This window comes from Erpetoichthys calabaricus, chromosome 7, assembly GCF_900747795.2.
Source record: "Erpetoichthys calabaricus chromosome 7, fErpCal1.3, whole genome shotgun sequence".
In the NCBI taxonomy this organism is placed as follows: domain Eukaryota; kingdom Metazoa; phylum Chordata; class Cladistia; order Polypteriformes; family Polypteridae; genus Erpetoichthys; species Erpetoichthys calabaricus.
The window spans coordinates 27,068,014-27,093,774 of NC_041400.2; the positions used below are offsets into that span (position 1 = coordinate 27,068,014).

At 37.5% G+C, this 25,761-nt stretch overlaps 1 protein-coding gene across 10 annotated transcripts in view; it reads right to left on the bottom strand.

The window, feature by feature from the left end:
• The window catches only part of susd1 (sushi domain containing 1), a 92,064-nt gene that overhangs the window by 51,543 nt on the left and 14,760 nt on the right, over positions 1 to 25,761 (bottom strand). For 4 of the 10 annotated variants that reach the window (XR_003716705.2, XM_028804895.2, XM_051930203.1 and 1 more), the window contains exons 4-8: positions 18,409 to 18,561; positions 12,282 to 12,461; positions 6,590 to 7,111; positions 3,841 to 4,362; positions 554 to 733 (exon numbers count right to left, since the gene is read on the bottom strand). Coding sequence is in view for 9 of the 10 variants with exons in the window: in XM_028804895.2 (XP_028660728.2) it covers positions 554 to 733; positions 3,841 to 4,362; positions 6,590 to 7,111; positions 12,282 to 12,461; positions 18,409 to 18,561 (1,557 nt within the window). In the remaining variant the exon portion in view is untranslated. Of the gene's footprint in view, positions 1 to 553; positions 734 to 3,840; positions 4,363 to 6,589; positions 7,112 to 12,281; positions 12,462 to 18,408; positions 18,562 to 25,761 lie in introns of those variants that run through there. The other 6 variants (XM_028804897.2, XM_028804896.2, XM_051930204.1 and 3 more) reach the window with 6 other exon arrangements.

Sequence of the window (25,761 nt, forward strand, 5' to 3'; positions counted from 1 at the left end):
CACAAACCACCATGTCATTTCCTTGATTTTTGTCAATTTGCTCATTTTCCTGTACTAAACCAATTTTCACATGTCCCCTAGCGGTCAGATGGTCTTGCCTAGAAGAGATACTCAAGACATTAATTGGCTGTCTGCATTACTGTCTATGTAATTCCCTACAGTAGTTGACTAGATAGAAGGACCTCTCTTATATAAAAAAGGGATATGGGCTTTATGCTGGGACGCTCTTAAGTTCTCACAAATGTGTGCTGCAGCCTATTCGCTACTTGAGCACTGCCTCAAGATGGGTACAGTGAGTATGCATTATTATCACTATTCTAAAGACACATGCAAGTAAGAATTTCACTGTGTACACCTAAAACATAACTTGAGTGAAATACCTTAATTTTGGTAACTCCAGCCAAATAGCCTTACAAAGCCAGGACAAAAAACACATGGAGGATTGATACACTCCAATTATGATAACTCAATTGAAAAAAACAAAAAAGATTTGCTTCTGACATTAATTAATTAAAAGAACTGCCCACACTGCAGAAATAAAATGGCAGATTACCTTCACATACTAAGGAGATATTTTCCCAGTCACCATCCACAGTGCACACAGTGAAATTGCGCTCTCCGACATGACGAAATCCTTCTTTGCACTCATAAAACACAACACTGCCAAGCCTTGTACTGCCATCCCAAATGGCGGAGGCATGTGACACGACTGGAGGAGGACCACAGTCCATTTCTAAAACAAAAAAAAATGAGTTTTTTAATTTAAAGAAGAAGATAACAGCTCAGTCCATGTGGTGCACTTGAGTTGACAGAAAACTCACTAAGGATTAAAGAGGCTATGAAATTTATTGTAATCTACTGTATTCACGTTCGTAAAAGTGGTCAGGCAGATTCCTATCATTAAAATCCGCAAGTTCAAATCAATTTAATAAATAGTGTTTGGTCGACAAAAGCTTAAGTGGTCACTTATCAAGAACAAATGACAACTCACCACACGGTTGTGAAACCAGCTGTGTAAAATTTCCTCTGAGAAGCAACACATTAAATCATTTTTTAATAATTTTTGTGGAAAGTTAGACAAGCTGTTTCTCAAAAAAAGAAAATAAATCTTTGGAGTTATTGGTAAGCTGTACATATTTTTGTATTAAAACATATTAAGTAAAGCTCATGGATGACAGCAAAGGAAAAAAATTCTTTGTGCCAACATAAAAGAACTGCAACTTGTTATCTGAAATTTAATATGTTGTTGCAATCCTTTTCATATTCCTGTTAATCCCATGCCAATAACTAATTATTACTAATCTTTCTAAGACATATTAGCTTGGTCCCAAAATGACTTATTTCATTTCTGTTTTGCTACTAGGTGGAATCTGGCAGGTTTGATACTGGAAATAAGAATGATCGTATGTCTGAGTCAAAACAAAGAATAATAAATCACAGTTTAAAAATTATAAACCTGAAGTTCAAAAACAAGGATTTAAACCATGCACTGTTGAATTTGTTTTGAGAATATTCACAAACTTGGAATGAGTAACATGTGGTATTGGCTTCAACATCATCACTATGATGACATCACATGATGCAACCGCTGGGTCCACAGCCCCTTAGCAATGGGTCACTGCATTACAGCAATGGCTCCTCAAAATGGTAGTGCCAGCTAAAAATAAGCTGGGTTTGTGATAGAACTGAAAACATAATGATATATAAAATTAACAAGGCTTAAACAAAAATATAATTAGAAAAAACTTACATCTTTGCACTTAAAAATCAAAGTAAAAAAATATGAGATGTTACAGAAAACAAATCGCAAAGCCCAGGAAACTTTAATAAAATATCAGCTATTGTAATAATTTCTGTAATGGTGACACTTTATGTCTATTTTATTTTAATCCACAATATCTTCTACAGTGATACCAACTGTTTTTACCAGGTACTTGCTGTGTAACACATGTGGCTAGAGAGGTGAGTTATTTCATACCTGATTGTGTAATCATGTATAACTACACTTGACTTACACTGGAAGTGAATGGTGAAATACCTCATTTACACAACAGTCAGTATGAAGATTACAGAGTAATATGAAAAACCTTATGTAACATGTCATCCTATAATGTACAATTTTGTTCTTTTTTAACATAAAACCTTGCTCAATAATAAATTGTGTCACTACCTTTTGAATTCAAATGTCTTTTCTACTAATTCCTTCAAATTAATACTTAATCAAAAAGACTATTTTTTTTAAATACCAAGTACATGCTTGTTCTTATGACTTACTTCATTCTTTTATCTCAGGTTTGCTCATTGTTTTTAATTACAGTAGTAGCCTGTTAATAGACTTTTGGTTAAGCTGGTTTGGATTTACCATTATGGGAAAAACACTATTGAGAAAAAAATATACTGAATGAATGATAAAAATAACTGAGTTATTAGTGGTTTTGAATGTTATATTTACCAATGTAAGCTCACCTAGCAGCTATGTTTAAATTAACAATGACATTATAAAGAAAAGGGCAGGGATAAAGAAACTATCTCTGTGTACTAAGCAGTAACTGCCCCTGTACTGGACAAGAGCAAATGTGGCGCTGTGCCCTAGCTCATTGTCTGAGATGTGGAGGGAGATGCCATTTTGCATCTTTAGAAAATGACTCACTCACTATCCCCTCTCCTCCGTTATGCCAACTCAAATTAGTCATTATTCTGTTGACAGCTGCCATTAGCATTGTCCATGTGTACACCATACCTCATTTGTCTACCAGCTATATATTCTTTCTTTCTTTCTTTCTTTCTTTCTTTCTTTCTTTCTTTCTTTCTTTCTTTCTTTCTTTCTTTCTTTCTCTCTCTCTCTCTCTCTCTCTCTCTCTCTCTCTCTCTCTTTCTTTCTTTCTTGTGGTTTGGATTAATAGAAGATGACAACAGTGAACACACTCCCAGAGAGCTTTTCAAAGAAAAAGGTTTCAAAACCTTCCATGAATGTTGGAGTCAGTACTAACCAACTGTGAAGAACCAAATGTGGTATTTTTATTGATATTCAGCTCCTTCATGGCCAGATAATTGACTGTACACACAAGGAGGAGGGAGACTGTCAGTATGTATTCATTTCCCATCAAAGAAATGGTTTTAATGGCAAAAATCAGCCAGGTGCACTGAGCCAAGGCAGCAGTCCGGCCTTAAATTCAAGGCTCCTACATGGCTATATACTAACCTCCTCAGTTAAATTAATGATCTCTAATAGGGTGGCAATCCTTTGCTATCTAGACTATTCATCCCCAAATACCTGCTAAATAATTTTAGTTCCTTTCCATCTATTGTCAAACAACATGCCTCCAGTTGTGTGCCTCACATTTAGACCAATGCTACACATCAACACCTGAACATCACTGTCATTTGAACTCAGTCAGACCTGCTGAGCTACATTATTAAACTAACCTTGAGCTCAGGTTTTTTATACAGCTTTGGGACCCATCACAACGCAAGGAGAGCAGACCACTGATTATTAATTTATCTCAGGAGTCAAACTTCAATGTGCTTTACTCAGCAGCTCATTCAGTCAATGTCTCTGTCTACAAAGTCATAATGTTCAGGCTGCATGCCATTTCCTTTCTGTTCTGTTACGCTAAGATGCTTGAACAAGTTTACCTTTGCACAGTAAACACACACTGTCCCAGGAACAACTTAAATGACCGTAAATGATGCTCTGTTAGGCCCTTGAGCAAAGCCCTTAACCTGCAATTGCTGAGCGCTTTGAGTAGTGAGAAAAGCACTATATAAATGCAAAGAATTATTATTATTATTATTAGTTAACTACTAAAACAGTCTAACGTAAATTAAAAGCGTGTTTACCTTTACACAGTAAAGATGCATTGTCCCAGGAACCATTTGTCAAGCATGTAGAAAAATTCTTTCCTCCCACTACAGAATGGCCTCTGATGCACTGATAGATTGCCACGCTGCCAGGCCTTGTATTGTTCCACCAAGTGGTGGTTCCTGGATGCACAGCTGGGGGCCCGCAATTAGTTTCTACAAAGCAAGTTGAAGTCTGGGTGAAAACAGGGACTTTAACAGACGTGATCTCTGGTTCGTATTTGGGTGGTCTTCTGAGGTTCAGACAGGTAAGGTCAGAAACCACACAGGAAGGGAACCCATGTTGATATTTCCATTCAGTTAAAGAAATGTTACTCTCACCATTACAAGATAAAGAAACCTCATCCCAGATGCCGCGCATCCCACACTTGGAGTAGGTCCTTCCTCCAATGCTGTGATATCCAAAGCTGCACTGGTAATGTGCCACACTGTCCAGCCTACTCCCATTGGTCCACACTACTGAGGCATGCAGCACTGATGGGGGAGGACCGCAGTCTATTTCTATAAAAGCAAAAGAAAAAACTGCGAGTCTTGCTTCTAAACATCAACAGATAGTCATGTCGTCTCCATAGAATGCACTCTTTCACCAACAAAAGGAACATGCACTGCAAAAAAAGGAACCTTGACCACACTGCTGCCACCCATGGTACGATACTACACATTATGTACGCCTCACCTGCCCTGCATATTACATCCTAATATGTACTCTGTTAGCAGGGTGGCCTCATAGTGAACTCATGACCCACCGCACTGGCAGAGGTTACAAAGTGCACAACATGGTCTCACTGGTAAAGAAGAACAAGTCTGTGTCACTCAGTAAAACACAGCTGACCACTACCGCCATAATAATATAGCCCAGGGAGAGCCAAAAAGAAGCAGACATATTGGGGAAAAAGTCAGCAATCCCAGAGGAACATTTCAGGAAACAGACATGGTCAAAACACAGAAAAACAGACAAGAAGGAGGAAACATAAAAAACAGTGGTCAAAAACAGGCAGGAGGTTTTAACAAGAATTAAAAGAAGACCCAAAACACTAGATAAAAATCAAAATACAACAGTGCAGCAGTAGGTCAAACAATAAACAACAGACTAAAAGAAGAAACTACAGACCAAAAAGTCAGCAAGACTCGATAAGGGCTTTCACAGACATGTGACACACACACTGCTTCACAAGAACACCATCTGGACTCCCCAATTTATGTCCCCTGTGCCTTCATCAAGTGACTGCTGAACAATAAGTACCTTATGGCAATAGGAGGGCCAGGATAAGATGATATACAGAAAGAATTTCTAAGGGAGGAACACCAACCCATTCCTGACAGCACCCTAAATTAACTCTGAGCAGTTGAAAAGTATATTTAAATGGTCACTTCTGTCAGCTAGGCCCCTAAACTACTTCTAAAGTCAAGGGCAACCCTACATATTGTATAGGGACATCAGTTCTAGCTGTTCCTGGTGTTTCTGCAATCTTGTGCCTTCAGAGGTCATGAATTCATGATCTCCAAGATGCCCTTTGCATCATGTGACCTGGCAGATACATTTTATCATTAGTATAAGGAATTGCCTTAAAATGAAATGTGAGGAAAGAACAACCATTAAAAGAATAAAGCTTAAAGAAAAAAATCCATGGACACCCTTGTTGGACTGACATTAGAAAGCAGTTCTACTGACTCTGGAAGCACATGGAAGTTTGACCAAGTCAGTAGCAAAGGAAAACCCCTGGAAGTGCAGAAGGAATGGACATGCACACAATGAAAGAGACAGAAACACTTTCGAAAATTCAATAAACATAAAAAGCATCCAGCATGGACACTGGAAATAGCAGTCACATATTTTGCAAGCCAATAAAAATCTGAAAAACTCTGTGAAACAGAACATTAACGAGAAGAATTAAAAAATATGAATAAAAACTATAGTTGTATGTGCATGTCATCCCCATGTGAACTTTATTTTCAGATTATTAATCCACAGGACACCGCCAACCAAAAGCTAGTAGCACCCTACGAAAATGAAACATATACTTCCTGAGCTAATAAAGCAAATTCTATCCTATAATGCTGCAAATATGACTTTGTAAAAGGAAGGGTGTTACAATAAATAATAAAGATTACAGGTGATGAAGATGCAAAATTAAGTAATAAGCACATCTTCAAGTGGAGATGCTGCTATGGAAATCAGTAGTGCAATGTCTGAGCAACCCTGAATAAACACCCTAGAGAGTAATTTACAAAGTAAAAGAATTAAGAGTCCTTACTCAGATCATGGCAAAGCCTTCCATGAACACTGGAATCAGCATTAGTTGACTTAAACAGCTGGAATCCACTTTATATGTTTGATGTTTACATTGACATTCAAGTGCAACTCATCCAGATAATTAACTGCAGACTTTTAGCATGAACAGAAGTGTACCACTTTCAGACTTGATTAACTTTATCCGCAAGTAGTGCTTTTACCAGCACATCAATGAGGTGCAATGAACTGACAAGGCAGCCCAGCCTTACATTCAGGTCTCCTATATACCTTCATAAAAACACCCGCTGTGTGTGGCAGTCCTTTGCTCACTAGATTGCTCAGCATCCAACAATGGCTGATAAGTAATCTTCCTCTGTCACATGCCACCAGTCATTGCATGACTCCTTCTCTGCTAGTCACAATGTTCAGAATGCTCCCATTTCATTTCCGTTTTGTTGTACTCAAATGGCTGATTACAAAGTAAAATGTTTTTACCTTTACACAGTAAAGATGCATTGTCCCAGGAACCGTTTGTCAAGCATGTAGAGAAATTCTTTCCTCCAGCTTCATAATGGCCTCTCATGCATTGATAGATGGCCAAGCTGCCAGGCCTTGTGCTGTTCCACCAAGCAGTGGCTCCTGGATGCACAGCTGGAGGCCCACAGTCCATTTCTACAAAGCAAGTTGCAGTCTGGGTGAAAAGAGAGGCTTTAACACAGGTGATTTCTGGTTCCTGTTTGGGTGGTCTCCTGGGGTACAGACAGGATAAGGCCAGAGACCAAACTGGGAGGTACCCATACTGATATTGCCACTTGGTTAAAGAAATGTTACTCTCACCATTACACGATAAAGAAGCCTCCTCCCATAAGCCATGTAACCCACACATGGAATAGTTCCTTCCTCCAACGCTGTGATATCCAGGGTTGCACTGGTAATGCGCCACACTGCCCAGCCTACTCCCATTGGTCCAAACTATTGTGGCATGTGCCACTGCTGGAGGACGACCACAGTCTATTTCTATAAAAGCAACAGAACACACCAGAATTGGTAAAGTCTTGTTTATATTCACTGACAAAGAATCATGTCCTCTGCACAGGATGCACGCTTTCATCCACAAAAGCAACCTGCCACTTGACCACACTGGCACTACCCATGGTGTAATATTACACATTACTGTATGAGCTCTCTTCCTGCTCTGCATTGTACAACTTAAAATGCACTGTGAAAAAAAACTGACCCTCATGTCAATGCTCTGCATGTTAAATGACATCAAATAGGGCAAAAGAATACAAGAACATTATATTATTGAAGTAAACACACAAGGGAGCAATGAACAAATAATGAACACAGAAGTACAAAGTAAACAAAACAGAAACAAAACCTATAGCCTTTCTGGGTGTGCCTAATCAGGTGCCCGGTGGGAGGTTCACTCACTTGCCCACCTATAAAGTACAACCATGCACTTCTTTTCTTTCTTCTCCTCTTTCTCTCTCAGCCCTGTAGAGCCTTTACACCAAACTCTCCTCCTAACTTCTTCAGCCTTCATGACTGAAGGGTCTCTCAACTGTTAAGTGGTTTTAAACACCTGCTGAAGCTCCTACCTCCAGTCTAACCCCAAAATTACATCTGGGTCCAAGGATTGCCCCACACTGGCTTCAGAGGAACAAGGCTCCAGCTTATTATACTTGCCTCTGAGGTCCTTGTAATACTGTGCTTACAGTTGTCCAGGCTTCCAAGGCAGTCTATATTCTGCTCGTTCTCTAAAAAGGAAACCATATACTGCCAGTGGCAGATGGGTGGGAGAGCCACCCCTATATTTGGAAACCTGGCCATAGGTCCCTAGACTAGTGGCCATGTGCTGTCATCTGTCAATCAGGGAGCTCTGGTCTTTGACGTGCTATCCCTGGAGTCATTCTCTAAGCACGTGGTCAAGCATCCTCAGTATCCATTCCATTGTCATGGAGAACACTGCTCTTGTCTGCTGGCCCTCAGGCTACCCAGAAGACTGGGTGCTTAACACATTTTACTGGCCCCTGCTTTCCTACACTGTCATGTGAAAGACATCATCTACTGTTGGTGGAGTTTTCTCCCTTTCTTCTTGATGTTTCCTACAGTACTTCAGCTATCCTGAAGCATTCTGGTAGTTGGATATTTCTTTAAATATTTGTATCCCTTCATACAATTTACAGTAACCTGGTCATCACTATCATCCTTACCTTCTATCAAAACCATGATAGCTTTCAGTGAGAATATAAACACTTTGCATGTTGTGCTAGTTCGCCCTGATACCTTTGAATCACAAGAGTTTCACTGGGCATCACCTGTGGATGGCTTCTAATTACAGTTAGGTCCATAAATATGTGAACAGAGACAACTTTTTTCTAATTTTGGTTCTGTACATTACCACAATGAATTTTAAATGAAACAACTCAGATGCAGTTGAAGTTCAGACTTTCAGCTTTAATTCAGTGGGGTGAACAAAACGATTGCATAAAAATGTGAGGCAACTAAAGCATTTTGTTAACATAATCCCTTCATTTCAGGGGATCAAAAGTAATTGGACAAATTAAATAACTGGAAATAAAATGTTCATTTCTAATACTTGGTTGAAAACCCTTTGCTGGCAATGACAGCCTGAAGTCTTGAACTCATGGACATCACCAGATGCTGGGTTTCCTCCTTTTTAATGCTCTGCCAGGCCTTTACTGCAGCGGCTTTCAGTTGCTGTTTGTTTGTGGGCCTTTCTGTCTGAAGCTTAGTCTTCAACAAGTGAAATGCATGCTCAATTGGGTTAAGATCAGGTGACTGACTTGGCCATTCAAGAATTTTCCACTTCTTTGCTTTAATAAACTCCTGGGTTGCTTTGGCTGTATGTTTTGGGTCATTGTCCATCTGTACCATGAAATGCCACCCAATCAATTTGACTGCATTTAGCTGGATTTGAGCAGAAAGTATGTCTCTGAACACCTCAGAATTCATTCGGCTGCTTCTGTCCTGTGTCACATCATCAATAAACACTAGTGTCCCAGTGCCACTGGCAGCTATGCATGCCCAAGCCATCACACTGCCTCCACCGTGTTTTACAGATGATGTGGTATGCTTTGGATAATGAGCTGTTCCACGTCTTCCCCATACTTTTTCTTGCCATCATTCTGGTAGAGGTTGATCTTGGTTTCATCTGTCCAAAGAATGTTTTTCTAGAACTGTGCTGGCTTTTTTAGATGTTCTTTAGCAAAGTCCAATCTAGTCTTTCTATTCTTGAGGCTTATGAGTGGCTTGCACCATACAGTGCACCCTCTGTATTTACTTTCATGCAGTCTTCTCTTTATGGTAGACTTAGATATCGATACGCCTACCCCCTGGAGAGTGTTGTTCACTTGGTTGGCTGGTGAAGGGATTTCTATTCACCATGGAAATGATTCTGCGATCATCCACCACTGTTGTCTTCCGTGGACGTCCAGGTCTTTTTGCGTTGCCGAGTTCACCAGTGCTTGCTTTCTTTCTCAGGATGTACCAAACTGTAGATTTTGCCACTCGTAATATTGTAGCAATTTCTCGGATGGATTTTTTCTGTTTTTGCAGCTTAAGGATGGCTTCTTTCACCTGCATGAAGAGCTCCTTTGACCGCATGTTGTCTGTTCACAGCAAAATCTTCCACATGCAAGCACCACACCTCAAATCAACTCCAGGCCTTTTATCTGCTTAATTGATAATGACATAACGACGGACTTGCCCCCACCTGCCCATGAAATAGACTTTGAGTCAATTGTCCAATTACTTTTGAGCCCCTGAAATGAAGGGATTGTGTTAAAAAAATGCTTTAGTTGCCTCACATTTTTATGCAATCGTTTTGTTCACCCCACTGAATTAAAGCTGAAAGTCTGCACTTCAACTGCATCTGAGTTGTTTCATTTAAAATTCATTGCGGTAATGTACAGAACCAAAATTAGGAAAAAGTTGTCTCTGTCCAAATATTTATGGGCTTAACTGTAAGTCTGGTTCTTAAGCAGGTGGTGACCTCTGACCTTTCAAGCACAGAATTACCGGCCTCTGAAACTATTTACACAATATGGACTCACAATCTCCCAGAGGCTCTTTGCATCATGTGAACTGGTGGATACATTTTATCATCGATTTAAAGAATGGGCTGAACACTGTCATGTGAAGAAACAACGGATATTAAATGAATAAACTTCAAGAAAGAAATCAGTGGACTTTTTTGTACTGACAGAAGAAAGCAACACTACTGACTCTAGAAGCACAAGGAAATTGACCCCTTGACCAACTCAGTAGCAAAGGAAAAGCAATCTGAAAAGCAGCTGGAACAGACGTGTGCTCAATTAAAATTAGAATTAATAATAATAATGAAAATTAATAATATAATTAATAATAATAATTAGAATTGCTATTGCTAAGGAGATGGAGGCCTTTTGATGTGTGCAGCAGCTACTGGAAATGTTCTATCAGTCCAAAGTAGCCAGTGTGGTGTTCTACACTGTGGGAAGCAACTTGAGCCCAAAAGAAGCACAATGCCTGAACAAATTTATCAGGAAAGCCTGTGCCATCACAGGACGAATCCTAGACACACTAGAAGCTGTTGTAGAAAAGAGGATAGTGGCAAAATGGGATGCTATCATGAAAAATCCCCTCCATCCCCTTCAGGAGGTGCTCTCTAGGGACAATTTTATCCACAGGTTTAACCACAGTGTGCTAAGAAGCACCTCTTGGGGTCTTTTCTGCCCACTGTTGTCAGGCATTTCAATGCTTCCTCCTGGGACACTTGTTAAGTATATTTTGAAATATCATTTTGAAACATCTGAACACTATACATTTATTTATTTATATTTTATTCATTTATTTATTTTATTTACATATCCATTGATTGATTTGCTGTATTATTTGTCCTGTGAGTCAGTATCCTTTGTTTTATGTTTATTCATGCACATTTCCTCTTGGGATTAATAAAGTTTATCTAATCTAATCTAAAGACACAGGAGTACTTTCTATAACTTTGAAACAGAAGAATAATAAACATGAATAAGAACCATGTTAACAGCTGTGTGTGCACACATAAGTCCTATGTGCACTGCTTATGTAAATTATCAATCTGAAAGGGACATCAAAAATACTGTCAGCACCCTGATGAAAAGGAACATAAAATGAACAGGTGTGGTTCCTGAGCTAATGAAGATCCTAAAATGCTGCAGCTTTTTAATGAAAATGGCCTTGTCATTTATAGTTAAGGCTTCAGTGATGTGAATGTGTGGTACCTATGACACTGTAAAAGGGGTGGGTTGTGTGGTGATCTTGCCTGGAGCTTCATTGAATTGAGGGCAGTTCAACTTGTTGGTATTTCATATGTTTGAGACCTTAAACAAACAGCCAAGCTCCTTTCTTAGTGCAGATTTATATTTAATATTTGTCAGTGTGATGAATGAATTTTGGTGCCCTTAGTATCATTTAATTTAAATTCTGAAAAACTGCATATTTTTTCAAAGTTTGCAAAATGTTTCTATTATTTTAGGGAATTTTTGCATTTTGTATAAAAATATTTTCTCACTACGTTTTGCAGGCCTTTTTGCATTTCTTTTGGTTCCTGGAGGACACCATATTATTTAAACATTCAAGTTCCATTGTGACATTGGGTTTTACTTTAAAATAGTGGCACCAGGCTCTTCAGTATCACTCAGTGGATTGACAAAATGCCAGAAAACCACCATAGTACTTTGGAGTAAATCCTGAGTTAGTAATAGTTCCTTTTGGCTTTTGACTTTATCTTTTTGCCTTTTGACATCGAAACCTGCTTTGCTTTTTGGAAATCAATTTTCACTTTTGATTTTTCCTGTTTTAACTTGTGCCTGCCATTAGAACTGACTTTTTCTGGCCACTTAACCATTCCTTTTTCACCTTCTGGTTTCCTCACAATAATTCAGGACTTTTCCAAGTTGACTGTTATTTGTTACATTAATTAATATTTTGTTAGTATGGTGACACTATTTTATGTTTCTATTGCTGCCATTTTATACCTTTCTTTGCATGGCTGCAGCCACATTGTTTATGGTCATCTCTTTGTTGCTGGTTATGTCTTAATTATCCAAATGTGGAGTAATAGTCAGCAGTTAGCACTGCATTAAAAAGTGATTCTCCTGGGACAAACTGTTTGCATTTGTTGAAAAGAAAAAATTACCTTTACACACCAAAGTAGGGCCACCCCACATCCCTGTGGCCATGCATATGGCAGTGTTGTTTCCACTTTTCCACACAGTTCCCTTCTGGCAGGTGTACCGCACAGCACTTTTGTAGGTTGTGGTGGAGGCAACTGGAGCGACAGCATCCTTAACAATGGGCAGCATCCCACAGTCAACAGCTATAAAACAATAAATATGTTTTGCCACTTAAAATTCATCATGTAGATTTTCACTCTGACACTGACTTCTGACAAGTCAATTTTCAAGATCTTGACAACATCTTCAAAGAATGACTGTTTCTGTCTACTCTTGTTTGCACTTTTATGCTGGTCTGCTGTAATATTTAAAAAGCTTGTTAATCAGCCATCAGCATTTAGTAACACTGTCAATTGTGACCTTAGCATGCAGGGCTTTTTAGTTTCTGTATTCCCATTTTATTTTTGGTATGTTGTTTAAATACTTTTTTACCCAACAGTTATGAATGATGCATTTAACTAAGTCAAATACCTGTACTTGTCACTATATCCTAACCTGGGGCCTCATGTATAATGCCGTGGGTACAATTCACACTAAAACATGGTGTATGGACAAAACTGGAAATGTGCGCACAGATGCATAAAACTGTGTGAACAAAGTTCCACACACTTCCCCTTTATAAATTCCAATCAATGTGAATTTTAATGCACATGCAACGCCTACAGCCCCACCCCTACTCCTTCCCAAATTTAACACATTTGAATATGCAAATTAATATAAATAGCCCCTTCAGTTCAGCGTTTTGTTAAAATACAATGGAAAAAACACATGGAAAAGAGAAGAATTTCAGCAAATGCAAAGTGGAAGCAATGAAAAATGTGCTTTTTGTTGGCTTAAGCAGTGGTATAAGCAACAAAAGGAAATTGATGCAGTAATACAGTGTGGCTGAGACAATCAAAAGTTCAAGTTCAGAAAGTCGCATGGTGCCCGAAATAAAACAGAAGTGGTCAGATATCAAAGTCGACGTGAAAGGTGAGTCACAGCCCACCATCTGTTTATTCTGTTTCAGGTGATTTTACAAAAGCTAACCTCCGTGCTGAAGATGCAACTACAGGCAGTGATGGTGCTGCTATGCCAAGTCCATTTTCAGGCGCTGGCAGTACACACACCTCTACCTTGGAAATTGCTGGGCAACAATTTTGCTGTGTGCTGACGGCCGTTGTTCTAGAGCAGAGGTCACTAACAGGCGGACCGCAGTCCGGGTCCGGACCCAGAAGCTGTCTCATACGGACCCAGTCTTACAGCCAAAACAGATGGTTAGGATTTAAAACCTGATGGGGTGCTTCTATTTTAGCCAGCGCAGCTTTTGTAGTCTTTACGGTAATGTTTTAGTGGATGAGGAAATGCACAGACCAATTGTATGTGCGTTGAGTCATTTCACGTGATACCAATCAGCCAATCAAGTCTGTGGATTCTAGGTGGAAGAAAGTGAGAGATACAGACGACTGCGCTGGAAAAAGAAAAGACAGGTGAGACGAAGACAGAGACAGAAAAATAAGGAACAAATGGCGCTCTCCAAAAAAAGGAAAGTGGACAGCGAAAATAGTTAGACAACATGATCTTCCAGACCATTGCTTCAAGAAATTTTCTCCAATTGGACCTCTTTAGATTTTAGTTGAATACCCCTGTTCTAGAGTGACAAAATGCAATAGTGAATACTGTAAGAGATGTGGCCAATGAAATAAGGAATGCAAGGGCTGTACTTTGTGATATTGACCACAAATTAAATGATTTGGTTAAGAAATAAATGCTGCATCTGATTACCCATTATTACATTCTGTTAATTAAGTTGTAATGCTGCCCAATTTGGTTGATCATTTGGTGGGTCAGGGTTAGGTTCATCATACCGCATCTCTTCAGGTATGGGCAAGCCATGATTGTGTGCAACATTACACAGCACGCTACATGCTTGCACAATGCAACACACTTTCTGTGGGCTATAGAGCAGCACATTAATCAAGTGGAAATGCTTTCTTTTTACATAAAGAAATTCATTCTCTGAAGGCACCTTTATGGTGTAGTGTCAGTGCCAAGCACCACAACAGATTGATTCTCTGCTCTTTACATGGCATTTTGAGGTGTTTCGCTATCCTTAAAAGGACTGCTTTCCTTTTGCCACACTAGTTAGAAAAAGCCCCTGCAACTGTGTGGCATTGCTGTTTTTATAGGCTCTCCTGATATAGATGATGTAATGCCAGCTCATTCTTTTGGTGATTCATCCCTGGCTGATGTAATTTGTCCAGCATCGTTGCAATAGCGATGTGCGTACAGCTGACTGCTCCGATTACATTTGGAAAATTGGATGTTGCTGCAAATTGCCAATGTTTGCCAGTTCAACCGAAGTGTAAGGAAATCTTATTTATCTGGATGACAAGTGGGTAATACCATCCAATACACCTGGCTTGGTGCGACTCAGTGATGACTGTGAAATACCTCATTGGTCAGCAAGTTCACATTGAAAAGCTCCTGTGGCTAAAAACCCGAAGGTGGACAGAACTTGCAAAGGAGCAGGGAGCGCACAATTTCTCAAAGTTATCCTTTGTAAAACTGATGCTGGTTTAGCACACATCTCCAAGAGGATAGCTCTTGGAAATTGAAATCGACTTAGAAGCCAGTCATCAGCATCTATAAATATGCGCTCTCTTCTAATTCTTCCATTTGAAATGTCTTCTAACAATGTTAAAGCAGCTATGGTAGTTGGAACAATTTTGGCCATTCTGTGCACCAATATATTGTAACAGAGTTATTACAATCAAGTGAATTAAATTTGTAAATGATATGCAATTGATTTTACTGTATTTGATAAAGTCTGTGTCATGGATATTAATTTAAAAAAGAAAGGGAGACCACACAGAAATAGTAGCCTTACTTTGATACTGGGTGCCGCCCGTTTGCAAAACCGAGGAGAAACTTGCATACACATGGTGTGAGGCTGCTGTGAAAATGTGCATACCTTTATGCCAAGTTTAGTTTTTATACTTCTCAAAGTATGCGTGGAAACGGGCGTATGCAACATTTGTGTGCACATACACTGTTTATACATGAAGCCCCTGGCCTTCAATATATTAATATTTACTGAATATTTATTGATCATTGTCAAATTCGATTATATCTGCTTCTCTAGACTCATGACACTGACTCCAGTCTTTGGTCATTTCATCAGACAGTTTAGGTTTCTGATATTGAGCCAGTCTCCAAACTTACAAACTGCCCTGCTACTAAAGGGGGATATAGTGCTGATAAAAGCATCAATGATGCATCATTCTATGGCAGTAGCATTAGTTTTTGCAGCGACTTTTACACTGAAAGACACCAGCCAAACTGAGAAGTGGGAGGCAGAGACAATGGTAGCTGTGTGGCCAGCAGTTGTAGGGATACTATTGCTGAGAAAATAAAGGGAAATAAGCATTTTGATTTATTAACTACAGAAGCCAAACAGATTACTTGCCCTCTGATCTGACTGAAAATAGATTCTTTAGACAAGTATTCAAAAGGCAATTCATTGATTTTAAGTATACACTGAAATTCCATCCTGCATTTCATTTCAGTAAGTATTCCTTCCAAATTGTTCATTTGTATTATGATTTCATGTTAGTCTCACCCTGCGATTTAGTTTTTAGCTCTCTTTGGTTTCTTTCTTTTTTTTTTTTGCTACAATGTTCTGTTAAGTTTTTTGTAGTTATTAATTATCTTATACAGTACATAATAGAAAGTAATAGATTGATTACAAATCTCATCTTTCTCTCAGGGTTTGAATACACAGAAACAAAAATCGTGAGTGTGCTCCCCTCGACTTTCTCGTTTACTGAGATAGAGGAAAAGGTCATCAGAACCACTTCCAGTTGTGCAATATTTCACAAATATCATATCTCTTTGTGTCTCATCATAACTAATTGATAATATCAATACACAACCATTTACCTTTATTTACTGTATAATCAAACTTTATATTAAAATTATATTTTTGCACTTAGAGAAGTTGAAAACGGTGGTGGAATTTTTTCATGATTACATATGCATTACCTAGATTAAGTGCAAAGTAAAAAGAGTTATAGTCACCTAAAAACATAGAAAACGTGTTAGTATCATATAATATTTGTTACAATAAATTGCAATAGGTAAAACTGCATTTAGCTACATTTAATTATGATAATGATGGGTGGCAATAAAAAGAAAAATCATAAAATTTAAACGTATTACCAGGAACACGACGGGGACGTAGCAGCTTATTGTTCCCATTGCATCTTTATACTTACATGACATGTTCAATGTTTACACATTATTGTTAAACTGATGATGTATAAATTAAAATAAAATGAATAATAGTTATGGAAAGAATATATATTGAATACAGTTTTTAATATCATGTACACATCTATATTTCTATGATACAAAAATTTCAGATGGTTGTTTAAATAAAATACTACTTCCGGTTGAGTAATTTTTCTCAAATTTCATATCTGTTTGCTGTTTATCTTTATAAACATTGATACAAAATATAAATCATCTATCTGTAATTATAACCATAGTTTACTTGAAAGTTTGTGAAAGTACTCAGTTAAAGCATCACTTCTAGCTGCCAGAAGTGACCCCAAAAGTTGAAAGGATTCCTTATTTTTGGTATAAAGCAGGCGTGCAAAATCTCATTGACTGAGGTCAAAGCCTTTTCGACTTATCTTGTTTACACAGAGACAGACATAATTTCAAAAATGATATTTTCAGACCCAGGAAGGTCTAAAATGTCAAGATTCATCAAAATCTCGAGGTCAAATTTTTTCACGATTCCTATACTTTCTCTACGCTATGTATATGAGAAAGTAAAAAAATCCAGTCGGGTTACTTGCCCACTTGCTTTATCTCTGGAACTCCATTTGTCTTCACAAGTACACTGACTACACAACTCACCCACTTACATCCTCACACTAAGATTGCAGGGCCGGTGCAAATGAGGTGGTCTTATAGTCCATGCATCAGCCACTTTTGCAACAGTGCCTATGCCACTCTCCACAGCCTTCCCAGATTTTTTTTATAGTGGCTAGATCCTTGCCTTGGTGCTACAAATAATCCCTGACATCCAAAACCTGCAGCTATCCAGCAATTTGGGGGACACTCCTGGTTCTGTGCCAGTCCCATAAATGCACCTTGATATGTCACTACACCTGGAATATGAATAACTGATGAGGCACAACTGTCTCTAATTACTCTCCCAGGAGAAGGACAGACTTTTAGTGGCCATTGACCTGTTTTACCAAATCTGTGGGTCCACCTGGTAAATACTGTGGCATTGTAATGAGGCAAGTGATACAAATTGGCTAAAGAGTCTTGCAGCACTATCAGTTTAGTGTTTTACGATTGTAAACACAAAAACTTATATAAATGCGCTTCATTTTTTCTGCTGATGCTACTACATACATGCAATTAAATTCTAAAAAGGTTGGTATAGGGCAAATGCTTCCAGCAACTGCTGATGAAGTCTTACTGGCTGGAGATGCTTTAGTTACATGTGAAGAGAAAATGGAAACTCTTATCAACAGAGAACAATCCAGGTGTGGGTCTTTACATGACACTAGAAAAAGGTATTACGGTGTATATATATATATATATATATATATATATATAGGACACAAATAAAGGTATTATAATAACAGGAAATTGGTAAAGAAAGTAAAAACCTACCAGTGGACTAAAAAATACATAAAGCCAAGACATATTTTGTTGCTCCAGTGCCAATTTTCTTAATGGGCCTCCTTCAGTTGCACATATTGACCATCAACAATTAATACACACATGTTTTATATTGATTTTTAAAAATGATTTTTAATTTATCATTATCTAAAAGGACTAAATTCACATTGTACAAGTGATGGCTTCTGGATATAAGACTCTTTTGCTTCAGCTTATCATTGATGGCATTTCTTTTAGTAAGTATGTTTTCAGCAAATACATTTTTGAGTGATGTTAATTTCACAAATAATGTTTCAGCACATGGGTGGCACTTAATACTGAGGAACCTCAGTAAATCAAAATCACCCTAAATAAGAGAGTGCTCTGAACCTAATCATACTGTGTTTATTATTACACTGAACTTACCTCTACAATAAGGTCCACCAACATGCCGGATGAATGGCTCGCTTCCATTTTGTACACTGTATCCTTCTTGGCATGTGCAGTTATAGGATCCATTGAAATTGTGGCAGAATCCACCATCTCCGCAAATCTCTTGATTGTCACACTCATTGATGTCTTGAATGCAATTAAAAAAGTTTGTGAGCAGCATGTAATATTCCATTAAAAATACCAATAGGATCTGGTATCTCACATGTTCTCATTACATTTTTAGTATTCAGCTCTGCAAGATAATAAACAGCACATGCTAGTCTTATTTAATAACAAACTGTAGGTGGTACAGTGGCACATAATGTAGTGTGGTTTGCTTTGTGTGTCCAAACTACTATATTTATCTTTTGTAAAGAATTTATGTTGAACCTCAACAGCCATCATCAAAACATTTTTTTCATAGCAGCTAAATTCTAAACTAAAGTTGATATGGTTAAAGTGCAACATAACTTGCTATTAGTGATAACTGTAGTATTGTCACATGTACCTTGTACAGTAAAATCCACGCTTGCATGTCCAACCAACATGCAACATGCTACCACTCTACGGTGTCATGAACAACAGGAATATATTAAAAAATGAATGCACAAAAACATTGACAAAGGTATAATTTTTGTGCTTGTACAGATCACAGAGACAACCCATTCCTATATCTGAAGAAGCAAAAAAAAAGAAGACAGTAGTTTTGGTGACTTATCTAAGTGATAGATATAAACTCTGAGAACTATACAAAATTCCTTAAGTTTCAGAAGACAACTGAAAAGGTTCAGTTGATTTCTTACTAAGTTGTGTGAAATGTGAGACAGTGCAATATTTAGTGAAATCAGCAAAGGATAAACATGCTTTGGAGAACAGGCTATAGGCCTGTGTATTACTATGCCTGACGTTACATTAAATTATCACTTCTTCAATTTAGAATAAAGATTATTATTTCATTTATCATGTTAGAACCCCTTGAACATTCAAAATTAATCTTTCTCATTTCCGAATGGACTTTTACCTGGTGTCAAGAACGTGATGTCTGAGGGTTCAAGGGGTTGACAGCGTCCCTGTCTGTCACAATACATATAATCCACATGGATTAACTTTACAATAAAATGTAATCTGAGAAGGCCTGAAATATTGCCAAATGATTTATAGGGGAATACTAGGCAACATTCTTGACCACTGGCACATTAAGCACAATTTTACACAAGTCCATAATAAGCCACTACACAAGACTAATTTAGTGAATACTGATCGCAGCTTCATGTTAAAGAAAGATGATAACAGCTCATCATAACATGTCACCACTTAAACTTACAATTTAATATACAGTAATTAAATTAAAGAAACAACAGGAATTTTCACGTTTTATATCTATAATTACAACTTCAGTTTGGCTATTATATCCAATTCCAAACTAATTCATCTTTCTTTTTGGGCATTTATAGTAAGACCCACCTACTCGGATTTAAAGCCCTACTTATTGTAGTTGACTGTCTTTCCTAGGAATTAAAGCTCAGACCTTTTAAGAGTGCTTAGGTCTCCTTTCCTGGTTCCTTCTCAGCCGAGTTAAATGACAATTAATTTTATTTACTAAGGGAACTGTTTTCAAGGTTTTAGTCTAGTGACCCAATGTTTACATACAAGATTGGCATTCTCCTAGGGTTAGTGCTTTGGTAGTGGTGCTAGGGCTTCAGCTTGGCATACAGTACATTGTTGTTTTTTGTACTGAGAGATTTAGTGTATAAGGATCTGCCAAGTATTGTTAAAATACCTCTCTGCTCTATTTAGTCTTAATTCCTGTATTTGTGTTTCTTCTATAACATTCACTTTGAAGTAAATATTTTTGTTATTGATTTAATTCTATCTCTAGTTTTTGTATTACTGTTATTATTTTGTTAATCACTGATTCAAGTATTCCTGGAATTGTACTTAGCTTTTCATTTTCTTTTTGATAGAATTTGTTATTTTTCATTAATTATCTCTTATAATTGCTAATTTAAAGAGTTATAATTTTTAAAATAAGGTTAACTTTATGATTTAATTAAGAAGCAGCGGAGATGTCTGTAAGAGAGTTTGGATTTAATTTACCTAACCCTGTTAGGTTTCTCAGTAACTTTCAGCTTGAATATCTCTTTGTCAATAAATAGATTTCCACTGTTCCTTAAGTATAAAATATTTAATATATGGAATATTCAGTTAGGTCATTTTCTGAATAGTATATGGACAAAAATACTGACATTTCTGAACAACTCTGCCTCAAATGTAATTTTTCATTAAAACCTTTCTTATATTACATGCAAATCAGACTCCTCATCAAAATAGGTTTGATTAGCCTTTCTAATTTTCCCTTACTATCTACTGTAGAAGTTCTACTTACAACACAAATAAAGTTAGACTTTCAAAGTCTTTTGTCTAATCAGGAATAGACAGACAGAAAGCATCAAAAAGCTAGATTTTTTGGACCAGAAGTTGAAATTGTTGTCAAAAGACAGACATGGAGTCCAAACTAAAATCAACTATTGATTATGCACCAAATTCCCAATTTTTGTACATTTATTTGTAGTCAAAGTCTGAAGCTAAATAAAAAGCCTTGAGATCAAAACTACAAAGTGTTCCATGATATCAATGGGTAGCAAACTTAAAGAAAACTCCATGTTTTATTGTGTTATCCACATCACCTATGTCCTTCTCTTAAGAACAACAGGTACCAAATAACCTTTTAGGTTTTTTTTAGATGAGGGAGTAAAAGGAAATGTCATAATGAACTGTAATGGATTCAGAAAATATTCAGAGCTTGTCACTTTTTTCACCATTTGCTATGTTGCAGCCTTGTGCTAAAATCATTTAAATTCATTTTTGCCACATCAAGCAACACTCAATACCTCAACATGACAATGTGAAAACGGGATTTTAGAAAGTTTTGGAGTATTAACAAAAATAAATATGAGTGGCCTCTGTCAACTCAAAATTGTGTATTGTACACATTTCCTTCAACTCATACTACTCAAGACAGATCTGGAACATCACCTTCATTTTGCCGTCAGACATCTTATCTTCTCCCTGCCTCACATATATTTTTAGGAATGTGCCCTCTTTATACTGTGTTAGAATAAAGTTTTTACTTATTTATCAGACAATAAGGATTCCTCTACTGGCTCAATTTGTAATAATAGTCGGTTGAAGTGTTACTGCTTAATTAATAACCTGTCATGCCATGATGGTTAAATGATATCCTATTTCATTTAAAATTGGGCAAAAATTAATTTTATTTAATGAGGTAGTGTTCAAAAAAAGCAGTAAACAAGTAAACTTTTTTTAAAAATAACAGAACACTGAATTTCAAAATGACTGTGTGAAGACCATTTATGACAGATTTCTGGCCTCCAGCAACAGCAGTGGTTTGTGTCACAGAGAGCTTTCATCTGATAGTCTATCTGTCAGGGATGTGTTGCTAGCTTGTTTATTACTTTTATTTTTTTCCATACATTATTATTTTTTATTTTGATATACTGTTATTGATTTTGATCTTTGAATTTTAGTTTACTTTTTACTAATGTTTTGTTGACTTCATCATGTTAACATTTTGTGTATTTTTTTTATGGGCGCTACCATTATGAGCGTATGGTAGCAATGATACTGACCATTTGCCAGGCACATGATGCATGTGCCATGAAATATAACTTATTATGCAAGCATCCCAATTTTAAATACTCTAATCCTTAATGAGAAGACATATTAAAGAAAAGTGCCCAAGTAAACTAATGCACTAATAAAAAATGCACAGCTGTTGAACTGTTTCTCACTGGACAGAAAAAATATGTGGAAAAGTGCCTTCAGTTTCAGATAGAAAGCAGTTTCTTAGTCACTGCCAGCTTCTTTTGTTTTTGGACTTTTCTTTTGCCTTCTAACCACATATGTTGTTTTGCCCATTTGATATTTTTGACAGATACTTTTCTCCTTGGATTTTTCTCATTTTCAACTATAGTTGACATTGAACACAGCTTTTTCTAGGCCCTTTAAAATGAATTTCATCTTCTGGTCAATATCTCAAGGCTCTTCCCACTTGTCACTTGCCTGTAACAATGACTTTGATTTGTGATGTGGTTTTTGTGGGACAGATGTAAATTCTGACAATTGTTTTCTCATTTCTCACTTTCTAAAAAAGTCTGACTGCAATTGACTTGGTCCAATTTGAATATAACACTAGAAGGCTGATCATAAACTGAAGCTTACAACATCTAAAATTAATAAGATGATAATGGCGCTTACCTTTCCTGTTTGTAATCCTTCAGTTTCTAAGGGTTCCTTCTTTAATGACTTATGTCATTAGCAATCTGCATGTGCATAACTCGCTAAAAATATGGAACCAATGTAACAAAAACTGAATGCAGAAATTCTGTTGTCTACAGTTTAATTACAGGAAAATCACATATCCATGCCTTCCTTAACTTATAGAGTATTTAATTCATGGATGTCTTTAGATATCTGAGCCTTCTAAGATCTCTGTCTCCTGTCTCTATTGACATGATATTTACACAGTCTGAATAACTCTTTAATAGGGAATTCCTCCAACACATTATTTGTTTCTATTAACAAGTCTTAAATTTTGTAAAAAGAAACCCACCAAACTTGCCTAATCTTTCGTCACTATCCATACATGGATATATATTTAGCTAATAATGGAAAGAATATCAGTAGCATTTCTTGATTTAATGTCATGGTGTGCCACTAGGTGATCTTAAACAACACTGGGAAAGTGACCTCTCTATTGATATTTCAGGGTGGGAATACAACTCAGTTAGTTATTCATGATATATAATCCATCCTTAACCAATCTGTGCATAACACACTGTACTTTATCCTAGAATTATGATTTCTACAGCAATATCATGCAAAATATATCAGGCACCGGACCATCTGGCACGAGCCTCGCTAGGTCATATGTTTTAGGCCTTTACTAAATTAATCCTATATTAAAGGGAGATATGTGTTTATCAATCAGCTATCAGATGGTGTCAGACTTTGAATATTCCTAATCCTCTAACATAATTGTTTAGAGTAACATTGGATGGAAAAAAACTCAATAGGAAAACAGCATCATACAGCATATAATCTACATTTTAAAAAAATCACATATTCTTTGCTTAAATGAGTCCAGAATATTTTTTAGAATTTTTCAAGAATTTGTTAATGTTATTCTAAAATAAGTCTGACAGGTTCCTGAATTGTTTATGTTTTACTTCTGGTGGCTCAATTTAAATGAGGAACTATTTAATAATGGGCCTTTTTACGATAGCTCTTGGAAACTGAGGAAGAGGCTGTTTTAAACATTGATCATGATCAAATGGACTGTAACACTCTCTTTGAAATATTGCATTGATTACATTTTATTTCAAATGTGTTTTTATATCTCTTATATATATTTCTCTTCTGGTTCGTCCTGCTTCCACATCAAAACCAGTCCCGCCCACACGCAGCCGACACGGTATTTCTCGATTCCTATTCGTCCTCTTCCAAACCCTTCCCCACGCTGCCTGCGGCCTCCCATACACCTTGCTATTTTCGTTATACTGCGACGGTTGTTTCCTAAGCCTTTGTTATAAAATGGACGACAGTATCTTCTCTGTCGACGGGTTTTTGTACAACGTCATCTCCATTCCGGAATCCGGCAACTGCCTGTTCCTATCAGTGGGTTATTTCTTGACACAAATGGTTGACGAAGGCAATGCACTCTCACTACGACATAGGGCAATAGATTTCATTGCATCACATTGGGACAGATTTGGAGACGTTCTTCCTGTTGTTCTTTCCAATGCAAATCGAGTTATCACAACAAGTCAGGAATACTATCAATACATGGCAACAGCTGGAGTTTATGGTGGTGAAGCTGAAATTCAAGCTCTTTCCGAGATTCTCCATGCTACCATTGTCATTTACTTCAAACACGACCCCAACATCCCACCTTGCATTTACAATTCTGGAAATACTCTCTTCATTTACCTTCTGTACTCAGGACAACGGCCACTATGAAGCCCTCCTACCGATTCTGATCATGTCTCCACAGCAGCATATAATGTCTGATAACACCAACACATCAGTCCTCAGTCATTCTTCTCTTCCTCAAAACACTACAGTTTCGTCTACTGCTACAACCTTCCTCTGTGACATTTGTAGTAAACCTTTCAAAGCAAAACTCAGCCTTGCCAAACACAATAAAATTCACTGCAACGACAAATTGTTTCAGTGTCACACTTGCACAAAACGTTTCACAACGCAGAACTATCTTAACAAACACACAAAAATTCACTCCGTTGAAAAATTACCTGACTCCCACTCCAGTAACACATTCTTCCAGTGCGATTCCTGCAACAAAACTTTTCAAATGCGAACCTCACTTGCTAAACACAAGAAAAGGCATTCTTCCCAACAACTATATGAGTGCCAGAAATACAATAAGAAGTTCACAACACAGGATTGTCTGACTAAAGACAACAAAACTCATTCACAAGTCTTGCAATTCGACATCTGCAAAGCAACATTTCCAAACCAACGCAGTCTCAGCAGACATACACACAGTCCTCTTCCCGTTACCACAGGTACTTCTTCACCTTATTCCTGTCTTCCTGTCCAAGAGTACAACACTGGGACTCCAGACCAGCAGTGCAAACACTATCATGCACTGTTGCAGCGATTTTCATCGGACAAGATGGCAAACCGCCTGCCGAAAGGGACATTTGCATCTATCCCAAACACAACTCCTGTAAACAGATTTCCACGCTCAATATGAATTGCAATCCTATGGTTTACCCACTTTTATTTCTTTACGGAGACATTGGCTGGCACAAAGATTTACGACATGTTCCCAATAAAAGAACCGCCAAGCGAATAAGGCTTACTCAATGCCAATTTTATGCTTACGGGTTAGCAATGAGGAATACATTTAGTATTTTGCACTCCAGTGGCAAACTATTCCAACAGTATGTGGTAGATGCGTATGTTAAAACAGAGGCCGTGCGTCTCAACTATCTCAGATTACATCAACCAAATCTGCGCATGGAACAATACAAAGGACTATCAGACATACTGCAAGCAAACACTGAAAATAACAACGTACGTGTGGGCAAAATGATCATATTACCATCCACATTTCCAGGAAGTCCAAGATACATGCAACAAAACTATCAGGATGCCATGGCCATAGTATGTAAATTCGGAAAGCCTGATTTCACAACTGCGTCTTTCAAGAAGTATTTATTTCTTCTTGATTTCTGAATTCTTTTCTCACCGTTTTCCGTCCCTATTCTTACACCGCCGTATGCTATGGGGGCGTCAGCTATA